The sequence below is a fragment of the Palaemon carinicauda genome, chromosome 37 (assembly GCF_036898095.1).
Source record: "Palaemon carinicauda isolate YSFRI2023 chromosome 37, ASM3689809v2, whole genome shotgun sequence".
Taxonomy (NCBI): domain Eukaryota; kingdom Metazoa; phylum Arthropoda; class Malacostraca; order Decapoda; family Palaemonidae; genus Palaemon; species Palaemon carinicauda.
Window position 1 is genome coordinate 66,201,515 of NC_090761.1, and position 23,981 is coordinate 66,225,495.

The window sequence follows — 23,981 nt, forward strand, 5'->3', positions numbered from 1 at the left end:
GGAACCCTGACACGCAAGGGAATAACCCCCGTGGGAGGCCACCCTTTGCCCCGAAGGGATCGTTGTCCATCGGGAGACAGATGTCCGTCGGGAGACAGATGTCCGTCGGAAGACCGTTGCCTGTCCGCCGGGACACTGATGTCCGTCGGAAGACCGTTGTCCGTCGGGAAGACCGTTGTCCGTCGGGAAGACCGTTGTCCGTCGGAAGACGAGGTCAGACTGCTGTCCATCTGCACCAGAGCGGAAGATCAAGAAGAAGGAGTTGTAGGCTGCAAACGGAGATTCAAAAAGGCGCCTCTTAGCACCCTTATAGGGAGATGAGAGGCCCTTACGACGAGGCGGACGGTGAGCCTTACGGCGAAGGAGGCCAACAGCAACCGCAGCAGAAGAATCCTCCTAAGAGGAGTCTCTATGAGTGTACTCTCTCGCGAACGAAAGAGAAACACTTCGTAGAAGAGACTGGTCAGCCAGTGACCTAAAGGGAGCAATCCTCCGAAGAGGGGCTCCTGCAGTTGCCCAGCCCCTTGAGTGAAACTGCAGGTGTGACCACTCAGCACCAAGAGCATAGTCGCACGAAAAAAAGGCAAGAGAAGAACGCCCCAAAAGGGGAAAACTCAAGCCTGGACAGGAAAAACTTCCCTCGGAAGGAAAGTTACCCACCCAAGGAGGCAAGCCTCCTGAGAGTTCTAAAATGAACTGGAGAGCTGTCAATCGTCACGGGAGTACTTCCAGTAGAAGGAGACACGCCCCTGACGAAAATCCAAAGGGGAGGCAGCAACAGCCGAATCCCCAGGACTCAACAAGACAGCTCACACCGTTGCCATATTACAGAAATGAACTAGATCGGTAACTGTAAAAAAAAAATAAAACAAAAATCATTAGTACACATTCATTCCCCCGGGAAGGCTCCGAAGAGGAATCCCGAGGGAAAGGAAACAAGAATTACACAACAGGCACGTGCCCTCACATCCACTTACACTCACGAAGGAGAGCTGTAACCAAAACAGAATTATAACAATTATAATTATGAAACTATGTAATTATGTAATTTAAAAAAGAATGAACACTAAAGAAAGAACGAAAACCCCGAAAGGAATCGTTCTACAAGCTGAAAAATTAACAACTACAATTAGATTCATAAACTAATTGAGACAAAATGTACGGCGTAGCAACCCCGCCCCACACAGGAAGGAAGCTACAAGGGGCGTAGTAAAACGTAGTAAAAGGGTGAACGACCTCAAGAGAGAGAGAGAGAGAAAGACCGAAGTTAAACTCGATCGCAACCCATAAAATTACGCCGTGGTGGCCTAACTGCCGCGGACTCCACGGAGATATCGTACACTACACACACAACTCTGAAAAGGAAACTTACTGATTTCTATACTCAAATATATGTATACAAACATGAAAACATGTTTACATATATATTGAGTAAAAGAAAAGTAAGTGATTAAGTAAAGACAAAACAAACAATGGCTGCCAAGCGAGGACCAAGACAGAGACGTCTGTCCCAGTCCGAGCCAAAAGTGAAAGTGAGCATTCACCTGTGTGTGAGGGGGGGGAGGGGTAGCTAGCTACCACTCCCCTACCCCCCGCTAACTAGCGCGGGGGTAATACACCCTCGTTAAATTCTAATGGCTCGCCATTTCAGCTGCGCTAAAAGGTAAACCCAATGTAAATAGCGTGGTTTGTATTTCGGTTACGGAACAAAGGAATTTTTTTTTATGAATGGGAACAACTCTACATGTCATGTCAAAGGGAAAATCTGAAATGCAGTGTGCTGATATTTGCATAGTACCGTAGAGGAACATTTCATAGAAACATTAGCTTTAAAAATTAAACTAAAAATTAATCTCAACAGGGTGGTTTGAATTTCTGTCCCCTGCAAAGTAGCAGGGGATTTTTTTTCTCACTGTACCCTGCTACTTTGAAGTCCCCTTGCAAAGTAGCAGGGGATTTTTTTTCTCACTGTACCCTGCTACTTTGAAGTCCCCTTGCAAAGTAGCAGGGTACTTCCCACAATGTACCTTACACAGCACAAACTGACTGTTCCAAGCAAATGGTCCAAATGTTTTGCCTTACCGCCTCATTAATTACAGTACAAGCACTTTTAGAAAGTCCAATAAATCCAGAAATGTAACTGATTAGTATTACTATCATTTAGTAAAGAGATAATTGAGACTTAGATGGTAACAGGCTTTGCTTTAAGGATATTTTCATAAATGAAAGGTAAAATCAGTCGCAGGGTAAAGACAAACAACTGAGCCTGACACCAAAACAACAGATTATTATTATTATCATTACTTGCTCAGCTACAACCCTAGTTGGAAATGCAGAATGCTATAAATCTAGGGCTCCAACAGGGAAAATAACCCAGTAAGGAAAGGAAATATGGAAACAAATAGAATATGCCTGAGTGTACCCTCAAGCAAGAGAACTCCATGTTAAAGAAGCTATGGTACTACCCAGACTAGAGAACAATGGTTTGATTTTTGAGTGACCTTCTCCTAAAAGAGCTGCTTACCATAGCTGAAGTCTCTTCTACCCTTACCAAGAGGAAAGTAGCCACTGAACAGTTACCTTGCTTTAGTTAACCCCTTCAGTGAAGAAGTATTTTTTGGTTTTCTAAGTGCTGCCAGGTGTATGAGGAAAGAGGAGAGACTATTTAGAATATTATCATTATTATTATTATTATCATTATTACTAGCTAAAGCTACAACCCTAGTTGGGAAAGCAGGATGCTATATGCTCTAGGGCTCCAACAGGCAAAAATAGCCCAGTGAGGAAAGGCAATAAGGAAATACTTAAACTATATGAGAAGTAATGAACAATTAAAATAAAATATTTTAATTGTTCATTACTTCTCATATAGTTCAAGTATTTCCTTTCCTCACTGGGCATGCTCTTTACATTCCCCAAGAGAGATTAGTTCACCAAGCGTTTAACTGGGCTCCACAAGGCGCTAGAAGAATTGGAAGACCCAGGCCTGCATGGCAAAGTAGGAGGTGATGAATGGAGAAGTATTGAACTAAAAGCTTAAGACAGAGACGACTGGCGAAATCTAACCAAGACCCTTTGCGTCAATAGGCGTAGGAGGAGACGATGATGATTTCAAGAACAGTAACAACAGTAAAACAAGATCTTTCATACATAAACTATAATAAGACTTAAGTCAGCCTGTTCAACATGAAAACAATTGCTGAAAATGTTAACTTTTGAAGTACTGTAATACCGATACAACTACCCGATTAGGAATATCATTCCACAACTTGGTCACAGCTGGAATAAAACTTCCAGAATACTGTGTAGTATTGAGCCTCATGATGATGCCGTGACTATTAGAATTAACTGCATGCCTTGTATTACGAACAGGATGGCACTGTACTGGAGGATTTGAATGTATAGGATGGTCAGAATTACTGAAAATCCTATGCAACATGCATAACAAACTAATTGAACAACAGTGCCAGAGATTAATATCTACATCAGGAATAAGAAATTTATTATACCTTAAGTTACTGTCTAAGAAATTAAGATGAGAATCAGCAGCTGAAGACCAGACAGGAGAACAATACTCTAAACAAGGTAGAATGAAAGAATTAAAACACTTCTTTAGAGTAGACTGATCACCGAAAATCTTACAAGACTTTCACAATAAGCTGAATGAAAAAATGAACTGTAACCAGAGGGAACAAATATTCCCTAGCAGTAGTATCTTAACGGGTGGCTGGTCCCTTGGATGAGAAATATAAGAGAGAAGACAACACAGAAGGGGCCAATGGAACCATGTCAAGAATATCTGATATGTACAATAACTTAGTAATAATATTCATGTCATAATGATAAACCTCATCTATTAGACTATCATGAAATTTTAACCCTTTTACCCCCAGGCTATTTGGAAATTTCCAAACCTTAACCCCCAGGGGGTTATTTTTTTCCCCAGTACATTTTGCAGTATATATTTTTTAAATTGCTCTAACAGCCTTAATTTTTGTCATAGAAAGGTCAGGTTGGTCTCATTCTCTTGGAAAATGCCTGAACTTTCTCAAAAAATTATCAAAAATATGAAAAAATAAATTTTTATAGCATTTTTTTGCAAGGACGTACCAGTACGTCCATGGGGGTAAAGGGATGGCTTTTGTGAAACGTACCAGTACGTCCTTTGGGGGTAAAAGGGTTAACTTCCTGTGCTTGAATATCTAATCCCATATGCAACATCAATAATCCATAAGGCCCGCATCTTTATTAAAGGGTAAAATACTATACAGTAATTCAGTTAAAAAAATATATTCGAAGAATAGGAAATCAAATGTATCTACATTCTTTAGAAATCAATAGATTTAAATAGCATTTCAAAAGTAGGAAACAAAATCATATCAACCATTTTCTAAATAACCTAAAAGTACGCAGACTACAGTTGTGAAATCTGATGCATCCAAAATTTTTTAAAAGATTTGATACTATCATACGTAAGACAAGCAGCAGCTCTTAATACAAAACAAAACCATTAATTTCTGGCATATAAACTCAATTTGAAAGTCTTTTGCATCATAGCATTTTATCATAAAATAAAGAATGTCTCAACATAACAATTAAAACGGAATATCTAAACGTAATGCAGTATTGTACTATAAAATTTGACAGCCTCCATTCACAGTACCAAAGAGCCATCAACATTAAAATTACAGAAAAAATTTGTCTCATTAACCTTCTCCATAAACCATTTTCAGCCACTACAACTATGATTTCCTAGATACAACGCACATTAACTTCAAAACATATATCTACCAAATTCATTATCTATTTATTCACTTCCATTTTTTTTATTCATTTAACTTAACGTAGTCTTGAAACAATCAACATATACAGTATGTTATAAACTAAAATAAAAATTGCCTTTCAAAACAATAATTGGAAACTTAAAAAAAATCATAGTAAATGGCTGAAATTAGCGCATTGCTTGTTGAAAATTAACTATACTTACAACCCACTGCAGTGTAAATAATGTCCAAAGAGCATTAATTCTTGGTCTTAAATGACAGGAAAACTCACTGAACTAAAACCATTTCCTCAGGCTTTCAACACTAAAGAAAAATAGCAAAGCAAAACCAGAAAAATGTACAGAAATACTGTAAAGTACTTCAAAACGATTGAGAAAAATTTCACAAGTAATTTTCCTTGAAAGTAGCACAATCACTTTTTTACGGCAGCTTAGAGCATTATAACTCAAGAGGAAGATATCCCCAGTCTATTGGCTTCTTGCCTTCTTTCTTCAGCAACTCATTACACTTTGAGAAATGCTTACATCCCAAGAATCCACGATGTGCTGACAGTGGGGAGGGATGTGTTGAACAGAGCAGATGGTGCTTCTTCTGTTGAATAAGAAAAACAGAATTTTAATAACACAATTCATTATTTCGATATTCACCAAGGAGTCACTCCAAGTGTTTACAAAGCATAGCCGCCTCAACCTTAAAATATAAAAACATTCAGCTGGGTAGAAACGTAGAAAGCTTGGGGAAAAACTCAATCCCCCTTACATATTCTATAGAAGATGTTAGAGACCTGACTCAACTCCAATATACCATTGTAAGTGCAGAGGAATGGGAGAATTATATGACTCTCAGGCAAGTATCAAAATAATAAATTCTTTTAATAAAATTCTGTTTGTACTGATAAATCTTATCTGCGAGTCACTTAACCAACATATATATTTTGTTTAGATAATACTGTACAGTAATTTCTCTGCCCATTGCAGTTCACCCATCACTCCCTCGGTTCATTGCATTTATACCAAGAGTTCCTGAGGGCAGATAAGTTTATATTTATTTCCCTTTCAAATTTTCTTCAAATATAACAAATTTGGAGGTGATCCGTATTTTTTCAAACTACCAGAGTCCTTTAAATAAGTAGCAAGTTGGTCAAGGCACCAGCCACCCATTGATATACTACCGCTAGAGTTATTGGGTCCTTTGACTGGCCAGACAGTACTACATTGGATCCCTTTCACTGGTTACGGCTCATTTTGTCTTTGGCTACACATACATGTAGTCTGGCCTGTTCTTACAACATTCTCCTCTGTCCTCATACACCTGAAAACATTGGGATTACCAAACAATTCTCCTTTGTTCCAGGGGTTAACTACTTCAACGTAGTTGTTCTGTGGCTACTTTCCTCTTGGTAAGGGTAGAAGAGAGACTTTTAGCTATGGTGAGCAACTCTTCTAGGGGGACACTCCAAACCATTGTTCTCTAGTCTTGGGTAGTGCCACAGCCTTTGTACCATGGCCTTCCACTCTATTGGATTAGAGTACTCTTGCTTGAGGGTACACTCGGGCACGCTGTTCTCTCAATTCTCTTGTTTTTTTGTTTTTTTTTTAAGTATTTATAGTTTATATACAAAAGATCTAATTCAATGTTATTACTATTCATAAAATATTTCATTTTGATTGTTTATTACTTCTCTTGTAGTTTATTTCCTTGTTTCCTTTCGTCACTAGGCTATTTTTTCTCTGTTGGAGCCCTTGGGCTTATAGCATCTTGTTTTTCTAACTAGGGTTATAGCTTAGCTTTCAATAATACAGTAGTAATAATAATAATAATAATAATAATAATAATAATAATAATATGTATTCAGGAATGAGGATCAGAACTGAAAATGCTTCAATCCAATCTAGGCAGCTATGAAACCAGGTGATGTTTTACAATCACATGTCGAAGCCCTGATAGTACCATACATCAGAATTCTACTGGATAATGATAGTAAAATAAATTAATAAAGAGAACAATTAGCCCTTTATTAAAATATTTTGTTACTGTACCAGAGGTATATTCTAGGCAATACGCTTATCATCTATACTTGACAAAATTAAGAATTCTGACTACCAGTAGAAAAGATCATAACTTCTTGTACCTCTTAAAATTTCTTCCATTTATACGTTGTTTTTTTTTTCTTCAAATGCCCCACCTACTCAAGAGATAAAGAAAATTCAAGTCCATTTTAAAGCAAAATCTATAGGTTATTGTATAGAGTACCTTAGATTATAATTTTCTTTCTGTAATTTTCAAGATATACCATGTCAAAATGATACACTTAGTATAAGCAATTTGATTGATCCCTCACACCAACAGTATGAGTTTTATTAATTAAATTATTTATTTAAAACTACAATCTTATTTAAAAATGGCAGCTCGATGCTTTCCATAAGGGATGTGAAAACAAGAATGGCCAAAAGAAAATTATGATACTGTAATATATCATAAACAATATATATTTCTTAAAGCCAAATTTTCCTCTTCTTAATAACCCATTAAATAGAATTACCATTTTTTTTTTCAATGTAATATCCAAGAAAAAAAAATTTACTGATGTGCAATCATCCTGCATATATGCAGACAGATCAATTATTCTAATTACTATCAAAATTCAAGATGCAACCCTAGTTGGAAAAGAAAAATAAAACCGGGAAGGCCACAACAAGGAAAGTACATAAAAACAGACAGACATATCTATATACCAAGGCACTTCCCCCAATTTTTGGGGGGGTAGCCGACATCAAACAAATGAAAAAAAGGGGACCTTTCCTTTCTACGCTCCTGCCAGCCTGACGAGGGACTCAACCGAGTTCGGCTGGTACTGCTAGGGTACCACAGCCCACAAACAGATAAGTAAACAATACTCCATAAAAGAGAAATGACAAAATGATAACAATATGAATGTAACTATATACAGATGATAGTACTGAGAGAGAGAGAGAGAGAGAGAGAGAGAGAGAGAGAGAGAGAGAGAGAGAGAGAGAGAGAGAGAGAGAGAGAGAGAGAGAGCTTTACCTTGTCTACAACAGCCGCTTTCTTCTGAGCATAAGATCCCCACAGCAAGAACACAACGCCATGGTTACGCTTCGAAATTTCCATGATGACAGAGTCGGTGAATTTTTCCCATCCCTTGTCCTTATGAGAATTTGCCTGATGAGCAGTGACAGTCAAACATGCATTGAGAAGTAAAACACCTGCAAAAAAAAAAATTCAAAGTATAAAATTGGTTTTAGTTCTAAGCTACTAGCTTATACCCTACCAAATAATAAAAAGAATGTGGAGTGTCCTTCCTATTCTAGAAAAAAATCTCATATCAAACAGCTTAAATGATGAAATAATATCCTATACAAATGTCTATCAGGATGCCCAAGTATTTCAACCTCAGTTTGGGTGTGGGATTCAACTTATCCCAGTTTACCACAACTCTCAGATCGTGACAGAGAGAAGCCGATCTTGATCTTGTAGCAACTGCCCCACAGAGGAGGCCAGCATAATCCAATCATTCAGATACATTAACAGACGTATCCCTTGCAAGTGGGCCCAAGCTGCTACCAAGGCGAACACCTGAGCAGTATACAGTCCCTTTTGAAGAGCCCCTTCTTCCTCATCTGAGCTAAAGGTCTTTAACTCTTACACCCTCAATGCCAACAAATCCAAGACTTGGACAAAGTGAGATTGATGATCTGAGAATATTATTAGAGGATATACAGGACAATTCTCCATGACATTAGCCCGTAGCTGGAAACCGATCATCTTTAGCCTCGAGCCAACTCAAGTTTTTACAGCAAATTGCTTAAAGGATTGGAAAAGTAGTCAATACACAAGTCCATTGGAAGAGTGGATTTCTTAACATCCTTTGAGATGCATATTTATCTGCTCAAATTCATTCCGTCTTCAGAATGTATCTACTGTTATTCAAAGAGATATCTTCCAGCTCCATTTCCTGTGATTTGGTCTGGCTATTGCCACCCCCACAACCAGTTTTCTGTCATGCTTCTGAGCTAGTGAATGCCCAGGACCATTGCTTTGAAATTCAGAGGCATTACGTTAAATTGCTGATTTTGGCATCTTAGTTAGAGGAGACGAGAAGAAACATACATATCTCATTAGTTTCATCATTCCTAAGACCTACAAAGAGTGGTCCACTGCAGAAGCCTAAAGGGTAGAAGAAAAGCTAACTCACAAATGCTACATAAAGTGGTAGATATTTCACCTATACATGATCTCCTCTTGGTTACATGGCAGCTAAAGATACTATAGGCAAAATTAATATAATGGAAGGGTGTCTATAGGTTTACAATGCACAACACAGTTGGAAATATAACTATGAGAGTATCTGATGACCATGAAAGGATAAAATAATTACCTTACTTGATATTCTAAACTTTCAAGTACACAAATTTCATGACTCACCTTGCTTTGCCCAGCCAATCAGATGACCATGCGATGGACGGGAAAAGCCTTCTATGTCATTCCCCAACTCCTTATACATGTTTACCAAACTGAAAAAAGAAAAAACTCATGAAAGATTCAATGTTCAAAATGAGATGACTAACTTTAATCCTAAAAATACATAAAAATATATTAACCTTTTTACCCCCAATGGACGTACTGGCACGTTTCACAAAACTCATCCCTTTACCCTCATGGACGTACTGGTACGTCCTTGCAAAAGACTGCTATTTACATTTTTTTGATAACTTTATGAGAAACTTCAGGCACTTTCAAAAAGAATGAGACCAACCTGACCTCTCTATGATGAAAATTAAGGCTGTTAGAGCAATTAAAAAAATATATATACAGTAAAATGTGCGTGAAAAAAAGAAAACCTTGGGGGTTAAGGGTTGGAAAGGTCCATATCGCCTGGGTGAAAGGGTTAAGTATATTTTAGAAAATACTATCCAAATTCAGGTACTGAAATGTATTTTCAACAACCAGAAACCTTTCAAAATACATTTTCAAATAGTTCCATCTATTATCACTTATTAAAGCACCCAAAAACAGAAATCAATTCATCCCACTATCTAGTTAAGTGTTCAAATGTCCACTTGCCTCAAATGTAATAGAAGAGAGATAAATACTAAATGTTTTCCTTCTTATCTAACACTTCTTCATTTTATTAATTCTGTAATATCATAAGTTGAACACTGGAAAGTAGATAAGATGTATATGTGTTATGGGGTTAGGTTTGAGGTTCAGAAATAAATATAAGAGTGAAAAGAATGATATGAGACTAGGATGGACGCATGAATATGTTCAGTGTTACGCAGAGAAGTAACATGAAGGAGGGGGGAATTCTTCTGGTGTCTGAATACTCGAGAGATATGTGAGAGGGTACACATGTCCAAATCTAGTGATAGTATCACTTGATTTCCAACCGAATAGAATAATTGTGTAGGCACTTTTATTGCCATCTGCATTGTATCTAAAGTTAACATTCATTTAAGAGTACTACAGTGAATAAAAACAGTACAGTAGACCATTGCCTAATCTAGTAGGCATCTGGCTTTGTACATACATACTGTACATATACCAAGGCACTTCCCCCAATTTTGGGGGGGTAGCCGACATCAACAAATGAAACAAAACAAAAAGGGGACTTCTACTCTCTACGTTTCTCCCAGCACTAGAAAATTATGTGAATGGCTGAACATACTTTAATTACACGTTAAAGAAATAGGCAAGGACGGTTTTATTTACATGTACTGTTCAGTTTATGGATAGTACAGTTGTCAACTTACAAACTTAATAGGTTCCAAGAAGCTGTTGCCAAGTAGAATTTTGTTAAATTTTGGATTAAGGTTTCACCCAACTCACTTGCAGCAAATGTTTTCATGTTGAACAGGTTGACATGAAATATCTGTTTTAATGATGTTAATATCTTTGAAATATTTCAATTGTTCACTGCTTCTTATGATGCTTATTTATTTCTTTATTTCCTTTCCTCAATGGGCTATATTTCCCTGTTGGAGCCCTTGGGCCTTATATCATCTTGCTTTTCCAACTAGGGTTGTAACTTGGCTAGTAATAATAATAATAATAATAATAATAATAATAATAATAATAATAATAATATGATTTCCAGCTGCAAAAGTTAACAAATTGTCCGGTTTCATATTGCAAATGCCGTCTTGCTTACTACATTAAACCATATATCGTTTTATCACAGCATTTAATTAAGAGCTTTGATGCTTCTGAGATTAATTTCATGACTTCAATTGGATTTGTTTGTATCTAGGAATGGAATGTCTACAGGGCAAATGTTTGTGAGTAATAAATTATAACACTTTACCTTGGTGGAGGAGCTATCCCCTTTTGAACACTGAAGCATAATCCATGCGCTTGTCCAATTCCATGATAAGGATCCTGACCAAGAATTACAACTTTTATGTCCTCGAGATCAGTGTGGTGAGTCCATGAAAAAACTTGATCAGCTGGGGGGTAAACTGTGGCTTGACTTCTTTTGTTAACCAAGAACTTGCTCAGCTGGAAAACAAATTAAATTCACCTTCTTTGACATATCAATTAAATAAAATCTAATATAGCATCTTTAATCCAAAGTTATCTTTATTCCGTACAATACTTCTATTTAAAATTTACCTGTATTTATGGGATTCACATAAGACAATACTGTTTCTAATTAAATGGACCAATGTAAATAGGCCTTAGTCCTGCATGTTTGTTTAAGAATCTACCTTGGGCCCTCAGAAGTTAAATACCCCTCCCTGTTTTACCATAAACCCAAACTCCTGTCTGAAGAAATTATTCGTAATTGTAAATGGACATAAGGAGTAGAGATAAATGAGCTTTAAGTAATCTTGTTCAAGTCACCTACTATATAATACCATAAAACCTCTCAAAACCCTTATGAAGGTGATCTGTATAAGCTCGTAAATGTTCCTTACAGTATCCATCAGTTCCCAGCTGCATTACTTTCTGCATTTCTCTTATGCCCTGTTCCCTTGCAGATAAAATTTCCCATCTCCCCCATCCAAAGAACTCTTTCGAATAGAATTGCAGAGTAAGATATGGTTGAAAGGTAAGTACACAGGACATGGAGCGAAGACATGGGCAATAAAGAAGACAGAAGAGAAGAAACTGGATGTGGCAGAGATGAGAATGTTGAGATGGATGTGTGGAGTGACAAGAAGAGAAGAGATACGGAATGAGGTAATTAGGGGTACCACAGGAGTTAGAGAACTATCAGATAAGATCCAAGAAAGTACGCTAAGGTGGTATGGTCATGTCACGAGAAGAGATGAACAGTATATTGGGAGGAGAGTGATGGAAATGGAGGTACAGGGAACGAGAAGGAGAGGGAGACCAAAGCGAAAGTGGGTGGACTGTATCAAGGATGACCTTGGTTACTAGGAAAGCTTTGACTTCCAATAAAAAATGTAGATAATATGCATGACATTTTTTAAAATCTTATTCCCCCAAGCACTGGAAGATGATTCCTGTGCTAGGTGGAAAAAGAAAAAAATATACAAAATGATCAACATCAAATTAACAAGAAAACTGATCGTTTTACTTCTGTTCATATGGTCTTTAGATTACTTTCAATATAAGAAGGACAAATACTTCTAAACTGAGTACATACAAGTCAATTTTGGGGCTTATGCTCAGTACTTTCCACATGCAGTGTCAAATGAAAAATGACAACTTGATGAACGTATAACCAACACACAATCAAAAATCTTTTGAAACTCATACAGAGATGTCTCAAAACCTTAGTCTTGTATATACTGGTTCATGATTAACCCTTTTACCCCCAATGGACGTACTGGTACGTTTCACAAAACTCATTCCTTTACCCCCAAGGACGTACTGGTACGTCCTTGCAAAAAAATGCTATTTACATTTTTTTTTTTTTGCATATTTTTGATAACTTTATAAGAAATTTCAGGCATTTCCCAAAAGAATGAGACCAACCTGACCTCTCTATGACGAAAATTAAGGCTGTTTATTGCAAAATGTGCTTGAAAAAAAAAATGCCTGGGGGTTAAGGGTTGGAAAGTTCCAAATAGCCTGGGGGTGAAAGGGTTAACTATTTACATTTATTTGAATGGTCAACATGGGTGTTATAAATTACTAATCTTTAAATTTGTGCAAGAGAAACAGCACTGATATAATCAAGAGACTCACCTCTTCAAAGTATGGTTTTGAAAACTCTTGCTTGAGAGCCGCGTACCAACTTGGACCTATGTTGCTGTCAAGCGCCGGTGTTCTCTTACTTTGCAGTTTGATCTCGGCCTGAGGAAAAATAAAAATCTGTAAGATTTCTTCTTTAAATCAATACAATTAAATTGTTCTTAACTAAAGCTTGATCTGTAAAGCTTAAGTACTGCACAGTCGGTACCAGATGTGCCTAGGGATTAAATACCAGAGATAGAATACCAGAAAACGTTGAAAACCCCTGAATATATAATTATTATTATTATTATTATCATTATTATTACTAGCCAAGCTACAACCCCAGTTGGAAAAGCAAGATGCTATAAGCCCAAGGGCTCCAACTGGGAAAAATAGCTCAGTGAGGAAAGGAAATAAGGAAATAATTATATAATGAAAATAAATTAACAATATATCATTCTAAAAACAGTAACAGCGTCAAAACAGATATGTCATATATAAACAATAAAAAGACTCATGTCAGCCTGGTCAACATAAAAACATTCCAACTTTGAACTTTTGAAGTTCTACTGATTCAACTACCCGACTAAGAAGATCATTCCACAACTTGGTAACAGCTGGAATAAAACTTCTAGAATACTGTGTAGTATTGAGCCCCTTAATAACCCTCAAGACTTCCCTATTTCCTTATATAATCTGAAAAACCTGTATGCCTTAGCCTTGACAGAAGATATAAAAGTAATATTATTCATAGTTACATAACTTATCAAATTAAAATTATTACTATTATTATTGAGTTAAAAGTAATGGCTGCATTGGCAGAGTTTATTTTCTTATCCAATTTTTCTATTTTCCGGATAATTCTCTTCTCTAGAGTGCTGCAATCAGCCAGCAGACTTGAAAAATTCATCAGTCAGGTGAATGACAAAATCGGGAAGACTTCTCAAGTATATTCTCACAAAATACAAGTAAAACGTTTGGTACAAAATAGTACCACCCAACTGCAGCATCCACCTCACTCTCTACCTGAAGACGAGGAAGGACTTATCCTCGAAACGCGTCGTAGTTTTTACTATTTTGTACCAAAAGTTTTACTTGTATTTTGTGAGAATATACTTGAAAAGTCTTCCCGATCTTGTCATTCACCTGACTGATGAATTTTTCAAGTCTGCTGGCTGATTGCAGCGCTCTAGAGAAGAGAATTATCCGGAAAATAGAAAAATTGGATAAGAAAATAAACTCTGCCGATGCAGCCATTACTTTTAACTCAACCTGCCTAAGAGAGGGTCTCCTACCACAATACTATTACTATTATTATTATTATTATGATTATTATTAAGATAATCAAAATTATTACAGGTATTATTATTACTATTTTCATTATCAAAATAATTAAAATTAATCAAAATTATTATAATTATTACAATCATTATTATTATTATTCTAAAACTAAATACAGGATGTAATTACTATCTCTCACAAACACTTGTGACTTTAATCCATGTAAATATCAACCACAAAGGCATTTAACCCTTTTACCCCCGGGCTATTTGGAAATTTCCAACCCTTAACCCCCAAGGGGTTATTTTTATCCTTGGAGGAAAAATAACTGGAGATGCCCTGACCCGGATTAAGGGAAGCCAGGTTTTTACCCTTCTAACTGTCAGTTCTTGATCCTTCAAGTTAATCTCTGTCACTGTATTGGAATTTGTAGTCAGTTCTATTCAGACCTTTGTTTAGAGACGGTAACCCTTATTGTGCTTTCATTAGTGATGGCTCCTTCCTGTGCTGCTCTTGGTTGTACGAAAAAAATCCGTTGCCTGCCTTTAGGCAAAGTCAGTAACAACAGTTGTGAGATTATCACAAGCTGTGTTCAATGTCATCCAAAGACGGCTATAAAGGTCAACGACTTTACTGTAGTTCATTATTCCAAGGAGTTTGTAACTGATTCACCAATAAGTTGAGCAACAAGTTTAACATTATTTTTTTTTTTAATAAAGTATTACAGGAAGGGACCATCGGTAATAAAATAGCACAAGTAAATAGTTATCAGCTAAAAATAAAGGTCTGAGTAAAACAGACTAAGTACCAGTACGCTGTCGGAGGATTAACTTGGGATCGAGATTTGACAGTTTGAAGGGGTGAATCTGGCCAAACCCTGCCCTCACGGGTTCAGGAAAGAATTCTGAGTCAGGGCATCTCCAGTAGTATTAATCCTCCTAGTTTTTATCCCATCACATTTTGCAGTATACTTTTTTTAAATTGCTCTAACAGGCTTAATTATGTCAGAGAGGTCAGGTTGGTCTCATTCTCTTGGAAAATGCCTGAATTTTCTCAAAAAATTATCAAACATATGAAAAAAAAAAATTTTATAGCATTTTTTTGCTAGGACGTACCGGTACGTCCATGGGGGTAAAGGAATGGCTTTTGTGAAACGTACCAGTACGTCCTTTGGGGGTAAAAGGGTTAATATCGAATTTGACCTTTGGGAATGTATTTCCAATGGAAGTTCATTTACGATAAATGCTCCTGGCTGAGCAAGGACTCGAACCCATGCCTCTGAGTCCAAACAATGCCAGCAGTGACTCTTAGCAAGCGAGCTATCAAGCCAGAGGCATTTATCACAAGTGAATTTCCAGCATATATATATTCCCAAAGGTAGAATTCGATATTAAATGCCATTGTGGTTGATATTTACACCGGAAATAATTTAAAGTTACCGGTATCTTAATTCCAATATAGTAAAGATCAGTACCTTTACAGAGGACAGACAAATACAGTATTCATTATTACACAAGGGGTTAAAAATTAACTTATATAATAATGATTATTACTTGCTAAGCTACAGCCCTAGTTGGAAAAACAGGATGCTAGAAGCCCAAGGCTCCAACAGGGAAAATAGCACAGTGAGGAAAGGAACAAAGGTAAAATAAAATATTCAAAGAACAGTAACATTAAAATAAATATTTCCTATATAAACTATAAAAACTTTAAAAAAACAAGAAGAGAAATTAGATAGAATAGTGTGCCTGAGTGCACCCTCAAGCAAGAAAACTCTAACCCAAGACAGTGGAAGACCATGGTACAGACGCTATGGCACTACCCAAGACAGGAGAACAATATGTCAGTTTGAATCTCTATAACCGACTCTACCCTATTATACAGTACAGTATACTGTAATTCTGAAATTCCAGTATATTTTTATTATAAACTGTGAATGTTATCGATTTTTTTTTTATCTGAAAAGGGCCACTTCTATATTCTTGTCAACTAACACAGAGATAAATTACAATGCAAAATACATAAAAAACAAAATCTAATTTAGAAGCCTCTGAGTTACTAGATACAATTTTCTAGAATAGTCATTTAACAATATATAACTGTATAATTACTGAGGTACAGCTGTAACAGAAACCCTAATTATCCTGAAGCCCCCTCAAATATTGGTATCAAATAAAAGAGTACTATAAAGGTCCTAATTATCACAAAGCCCCTCAAATATTGGTATCAAATAAAAGAGTACTATAAAGGTCCTAATTATCACAAAGCCCCTCAAATATTGGTATCAAATAAAAGAGTACTATAAAGGTCCTAATTGTCACGAAGCCCCCTCAAATATTGGTATCAAATAAAAGAGTACTATAAAGGTCCTAATTGTCACGAAGACCCTCAAATATTGGCATCAAATAAAAGAGTACTATAAAGGTCCTAATTGTCACGAAGCCCCCTCAAATATTGGTATTAATCAAAAGAGTACTATAAAGGTCCTAATTATCACGAAGCCCCATCAAATATTGGTATCAAATAAAAGAGTACTATAAAGGTCCTAATTGTCACGAAGCCCCCTCAAATATTGGTATCAAATAAAAGAGTACTATAAAGGTCCTAATTGTCACGAAGACCCTCAAATATTGGCATCAAATAAAAGAGTACTATAAAGGTCCTAATTGTCACGAAGCCCCCTCAAATATTGGTATCAAATAAAAGAGTACTATAAAGGTCCTAATTGTCACGAAGACCCTCAAATATTGGTATCAAATAAAAGAGTACTATAAAGGTCCTAATTGTCACGAAGCCCCTCAAATATTGGTATCAAATAAAAGAGTACTATAAAGGTCCTAATTGTCACGAAGACCCTCAAATATTGGCATCAAATAAAAGAGTACTATAAAGGTCCTAATTATCACGAAGCCCCTCAAATATTGGTATTAATCAAAAGAGTACTATAAAGGTCCTAATTATCACGAAGCCCCATCAAATATTGGTATCAAATAAAAGAGTACTATAAAGGTCCTAATTGTCACGAAGCCCCCTCAAATATTGGTATCAAATAAAAGAGTACTATAAAGGTCCTAATTGTCACGAAGACCCTCAAATATTGGCATCAAATAAAAGAGTACTATAAAGGTCCTAATTGTCACGAAGCCCCCTCAAATATTGGTATCAAATAAAAGAGTACTATAAAGGTCCTAATTGTCACGAAGACCCTCAAATATTGGTATCAAATAAAAGAGTACTATAAAGGTCCTAATTGTCACGAAGCCCCTCAAATATTGGTATCAAATAAAAGAGTACTATAAAGGTCCTAATTGTCACGAAGACCCTCAAATATTGGTATTAATCAAAAGAGTACTATCAAGGTCCTAATTATCACGAAGCCCCTTCAAATATTGGTATCAAATAAAAGAGTACTATAAAGGTCCTATTTGTCACGAAGCCCCCTCAAATATTGGTATCAAATAAAAGAGTACTATAAAGGTCCTAATTATCACGAAGCACCCTCAAATATTGGTATCAAATAAAAGAGTACTATAAAGGTCCTAATTGTCACGAAGCCCCTTCAAATATTGGCATCAAATAAAAGAGTACTATAAAGGTCCTAATTATCACGAAGCCCCTCAAATATTGGTATCAAATAAAAGAGTACTATAAAGGTCCTAATTATCACGAAGCCCCCTCAAATATTGGTATCAAATAAAAGAGTACTATAAAGGTCCTAATTGTCACGAAGACCCTCAAATATTGGTATCAAATAAAAGAGTACTATAAAGGTCCTATTTGTCACGAAGCCCCCTCAAATATTGGTATCAAATAAAAGAGTACTATAAAGGTCCTAATTATCACGAAGCCCCTCAAATATTGGTATTAATTAAAAGAGTACTGCAAAGGTCCTAATTATCACGAAGCCCCTCAAATATTGGTATTAATTAAGAATACTATAAAAGTCCTAATAATCACGAAGCCCCTCAAATATTGGTATTAATTAAGAATACTATAAAGGTCCTAATTATCACGAAGCCCCTCAAATATTGGTATTAATTAAGAATACTATAAAGGTCCTAATTATCACGAAGCCCCTCAAATATTGGTATTAATTAAAAGAGTACTATAAAAGTCCTAATTATCACGAAGCCCCTCAAATATTGGTATTAATTAAGAATACTATAAAAGTCCTAATAATCACGAAGCCCCTCAAATATTGGTATTAATTAAGAATACTATAAAGGTCCTAATTATCACGAAGCCCCTCAAATATTGGTATTAATTAAGAATACTATAAAGGTCCTAATTATCACGAAGCCCCTCAAATATTGGTATTAATTAAGAATACTATAAAGGTCCTAATTATCACGAAGCCCCTCAAATATTGGTATTAATTAAAAGAGTACTATAAAAGTCCTAATTATCACGAAGCCCCTCAAATATTGGTATTAATTAAGAATACTATAAAGGTCCTAATTATCACGAAGCCCCTCAAATATTGGTATTAATTAAGAATACTATAAAGGTCCTAATTATCACGAAGCCCCTCAAATATTGGTATTAATTAAAAGAGTACTATAAAAGTCCTAATAATCACGAAGCCCCTCAAATATTGGTATTAATTAAGAATACTATAAAGGTCCTAATTATCACGAAGCCCCTCAAATATTGGTATTAATTAAGAATACTATAAAGGTCCTAATTATCACGAAGCCCCTCAAATATTGGTATTAATTAAGAATACTATAAAAGTCCTAATTATCACGAAGCCCCTCAAATATTGGTATTAAATAAGAATACTATAAAGGTCCTAATTATCACGAAGCCCCTCAAATATTGGTATTAATTAAAAGAGTACTATAAAGGTCCTAATAATCACGAAGCCCCTCAAATATTGGTATTAATTAAGAATACTATAAAAGTCCTAATTATCACGAAGCCCCTCAAATATTGGTATTAATTAAAAGAGTACTATAAAGGTCCTAATAATCACGAAGCCCCTCAAATATTGGTATTAATTAAGAATACTATAAAAGTCCTAATTATCACGAAGCCCCTCAAATATTGGTATTAATTAAGAATACTATAAAGGTCCTAATTATCACGAAGCCCCTCAAATATTGGTATTAATTAAGAATACTATAAAAGTCCTAATAATCACGAAGCCCCTCAAATATTGGTATTAATTAAGAATACTATAAAGGTCCTAATTATCACGAAGCCCCTCAAATATTGGTATTAATTAAGAATACTATAAAAGTCCTAATAATCACGAAGCCCCTCAAATATTGGTATTAATTAAGAATACTATAAAGGTCCTAATTATCACGAAGCCCCTCAAATATTGGTATTAATTAAGAATACTATAAAAGTCCTAATAATCACGAAGCCCCTCAAATATTGGTATTAATTAAGAATACTATAAAGGTCCTAATTATCACGAAGCCCCTCAAATATTGGTATTAATTAAAAGAGTACTATAAAGGTCCTAATAATCACGAAGCCCCTCAAATATTGGTATTAATTAAGAATACTATAAAAGTCCTAATTATCACGAAGCCCCTCAAATATTGGTATTAATTAAAAGAGTACTATAAAGGTCCTAATAATCACGAAGCCCCTCAAATATTGGTATTAATTAAGAATACTATAAAAGTCCTAATTATCACGAAGCCCCTCAAATATTGGTATTAATTAAGAATACTATAAAGGTCCTAATTATCACGAAGCCCCTCAAATATTGGTATTAATTAAGAATACTATAAAAGTCCTAATTATCACGAAGCCCCTCAAATATTGGTATTAATTAAGAATACTATAAAGGTCCTAATTATCACGAAGCCCCTCAAATATTGGTATTAATTAAGAATACTATAAAGGTCCTAATTATCACGAAGCCCCTCAAATATTGGTATTAATTAAGAATACTATAAAAGTCCTAATTATCACGAAGCCCCTCAAATATTGGTATTAATTAAAAGAGTACTATAAAGGTCCTAATAATCACGAAGCCCCTCAAATATTGGTATTAATTAAGAATACTATAAAAGTCCTAATTATCACGAAGCCCCTCAAATATTGGTATTAATTAAGAATACTATAAAGGTCCTAATTATCACGAAGCCCCTCAAATATTGGTATTAATTAAGAATACTATAAAAGTCCTAATTATCACGAAGCCCCTCAAATATTGGTATTAATTAAAAGAGTACTATAAAGGTCCTAATAATCACGAAGCCCCTCAAATATTGGTATTAATTAAGAATACTATAAAAGTCCTAATAATCACGAAGCCCCTCAAATATTGGTATTAATTAAGAATACTATAAAGGTCCTAATTATCACGAAGCCCCTCAAATATTGGTATTAATTAAGAATACTATAAAGGTCCTAATTATCACGAAGCCCCTCAAATATTGGTATTAATTAAGAATACTATAAAAGTCCTAATTATCACGAAGCCCCTCAAATATTGGTATTAATTAAAAGAGTACTATAAAAGTCCTAATAATCACGAAGCCCCTCAAATATTGGTATTAATTAAAAGAGTACTATAAAGGTCCTAATTATCACGAAGCCCCTCAAATATTGGTATTAATTAAAAGAGTACTATAAAGGTCCTAATTATCACGAAGCCCCTCAAATATTGGTATTAATTAAAAGAGTACTATAAAGGTCCTAATTATCACGAAGCCCCTCAAATATTGGTATTAATTAAAAGAGTACTATAAAAGTCCTAATAATCACGAAGCCCCTCAAATATTGGTATTAATTAAGAATACTATAAAGGTCCTAATTATCACGAAGCCCCTCAAATATTGGTATTAATTAAAAGAGTACTATAAAGGTCCTAATAATCACGAAGCCCCTCAAATATTGGTATTAATTAAGAATACTATAAAAGTCCTAATTATCACGAAGCCCCTCAAATATTGGTATTAATTAAAAGAGTACTATAAAGGTCCTAATAATCACGAAGCCCCTCAAATATTGGTATTAATTAAGAATACTATAAAAGTCCTAATTATCACGAAGCCCCTCAAATATTGGTATTAATTAAGAATACTATAAAGGTCCTAATTATCACGAAGCCCCTCAAATATTGGTATTAATTAAGAATACTATAAAAGTCCTAATTATCACGAAGCCCCTCAAATATTGGTATTAATTAAGAATACTATAAAGGTCCTAATTATCACGAAGCCCCTCAAATATTGGTATTAATTAAGAATACTATAAAGGTCCTAATTATCACGAAGCCCCTCAAATATTGGTATTAATTAAGAATACTATAAAAGTCCTAATTATCACGAAGCCCCTCAAATATTGGTATTAATTAAAAGAGTACTATAAAGGTCCTAATAATCACGAAGCCCCTCAAATATTGGTATTAATTAAAAGAGTACTATAAAAGTCCTAATTATCACGAAGCCCCTCAAATATTGGTATTAATTAAGAATACTATAAAAGTCCTAATTATCACGAAGCCCCTCAAATATTGGTATTAATTAAGAATACTATAAAAGTCCTAATTATCACGAAGCCCCTCAAATATTGGTATTAATTAAGAATACTATAAAAGTCCTAATAATCACGAAGCCCCTCAAATATTGGTATTAATTAAGAATACTATAAAGGTCCTAATTATCACGAAGCCCCTCAAATATTGGTATTAATTAAGAATACTATAAAAGTCCTAATAATCACGAAGCCCCTCAAATATTGGTATTAATTAAAAGAGTACTATAAAGGTCCTAATTATCACGAAGCCCCTCAAATATTGGTATTAATTAAAAGAGTACTATAAAGGTCCTAATTATCACGAAGCCCCTCAAATATTGGTATTAATTAAAAGAGTACTATAAAGGTCCTAATAATCACGAAGCCCCTCAAATATTGGTATTAATTAAGAATACTATAAAAGTCCTAATTATCACGAAGCCCCTCAAATATTGGTATTAATTAAGAATACTATAAAAGTCCTAATTATCACGAAGCCCCTCAAATATTGGTATTAATTAAGAATACTATAAAGGTCCTAATTATCACGAAGCCCCTCAAATATTGGTATTAATTAAGAATACTATAAAGGTCCTAATTATCACGAAGCCCCTCAAATATTGGTATTAATTAAGAATACTATAAAAGTCCTAATAATCACGAAGCCCCTCAAATATTGGTATTAATTAAGAATACTATAAAGGTCCTAATTATCACGAAGCCCCTCAAATATTGGTATTAATTAAGAATACTATAAAAGTCCTAATAATCACGAAGCCCCTCAAATATTGGTATTAATTAAAAGAGTACTATAAAGGTCCTAATTATCACGAAGCCCCTCAAATATTGGTATTAATTAAAAGAGTACTATAAAAGTCCTAATTATCACGAAGCCCCTCAAATATTGGTATTAATTAAGAATACTATAAAAGTCCTAATAATCACGAAGCCCCTCAAATATTGGTATTAATTAAGAATACTATAAAGGTCCTAATTATCACGAAGCCCCTCAAATATTGGTATTAATTAAAAGAGTACTATAAAAGTCCTAATAATCACGAAGCCCCTCAAATATTGGTATTAATTAAGAATACTATAAAGGTCCTAATAATCACGAAGCCCCTCAAATATTGGTATTAATTAAGAATACTATAAAAGTCCTAATTATCACGAAGCCCCTCAAATATTGGTATTAATTAAAAGAGTACTATAAAGGTCCTAATAATCACGAAGCCCCTCAAATATTGGTATTAATTAAGAATACTATAAAAGTCCTAATTATCACGAAGCCCCTCAAATATTGGTATTAATTAAGAATACTATAAAAGTCCTAATTATCACGAAGCCCCTCAAATATTGGTATTAATTAAGAAAACTATAAAAGTCCTAATTATCACGAAGCCCCTCAAATATTGGTATTAATTAAGAATACTATAAAAGTCCTAATTATCACGAAGCCCCTCAAATATTGGTATTAATTAAGAATACTATAAAAGTCCTAATTATCACGAAGCCCCTCAAATATTGGTATTAATTAAGAATACTATAAAAGTCCTAATTATCACGAAGCCCCTCAAATATTGGTATTAATTAAGAATACTATAAAAGTCCTAATTATCACGAAGCCCCTCAAATATTGGTATTAATTAAGAATACTATAAAAGTCCTAATTATCACGAAGCCCCTCAAATATTGGTATTAATTAAGAATACTATAAAAGTCCTAATTATCACGAAGCCCCTCAAATATTGGTATTAATTAAAAGAGTACTATAAAGGTCCTAATAATCACGAAGCCCCTCAAATATTGGTATTAATTAAGAATACTATAAAAGTCCTAATTATCACGAAGCCCCTCAAATATTGGTATTAATTAAGAATACTATAAAAGTCCTAATTATCACGAAGCCCCTCAAATATTGGTATTAATTAAGAATACTATAAAAGTCCTAATTATCACGAAGCCCCTCAAATATTGGTATTAATTAAGAATACTATAAAAGTCCTAATTATCACGAAGCCCCTCAAATATTGGTATTAATTAAGAATACTATAAAAGTCCTAATTATCACGAAGCCCCTCAAATATTGGTATTAATTAAGAATACTATAAAAGTCCTAATAATCACGAAGCCCCTCAAATATTGGTATTAATTAAAAGAGTACTATAAAAGTCCTAATTATCACGAAGCCCCTCAAATATTGGTATTAATTAAAAGAGTACTATAAAGGTCCTAATAATCACGAAGCCCCTCAAATATTGGTATTAA

The 23,981-nt window shown here is 34.7% G+C and overlaps 1 protein-coding gene across 1 annotated transcript in view; it reads right to left on the minus strand.

Moving 5' to 3' along the window:
• Positions 1–4,274: 4,274 nt before the first annotated feature.
• Positions 4,275–23,981, minus strand: part of LOC137629748 (uracil-DNA glycosylase-like) — a 31,074-nt gene continuing 11,367 nt past the window's right edge. The window contains exons 3-7 of the mRNA XM_068361347.1: positions 12,963–13,070; positions 11,110–11,303; positions 9,231–9,319; positions 7,833–8,011; positions 4,275–5,375 (exon numbers count right to left, since the gene is read on the minus strand). Coding sequence (XP_068217448.1) covers positions 5,223–5,375; positions 7,833–8,011; positions 9,231–9,319; positions 11,110–11,303; positions 12,963–13,070 — 723 coding nt within the window. The 3' untranslated portion in view covers positions 4,275–5,222. The remainder of the gene's footprint in view (positions 5,376–7,832; positions 8,012–9,230; positions 9,320–11,109; positions 11,304–12,962; positions 13,071–23,981) is intronic.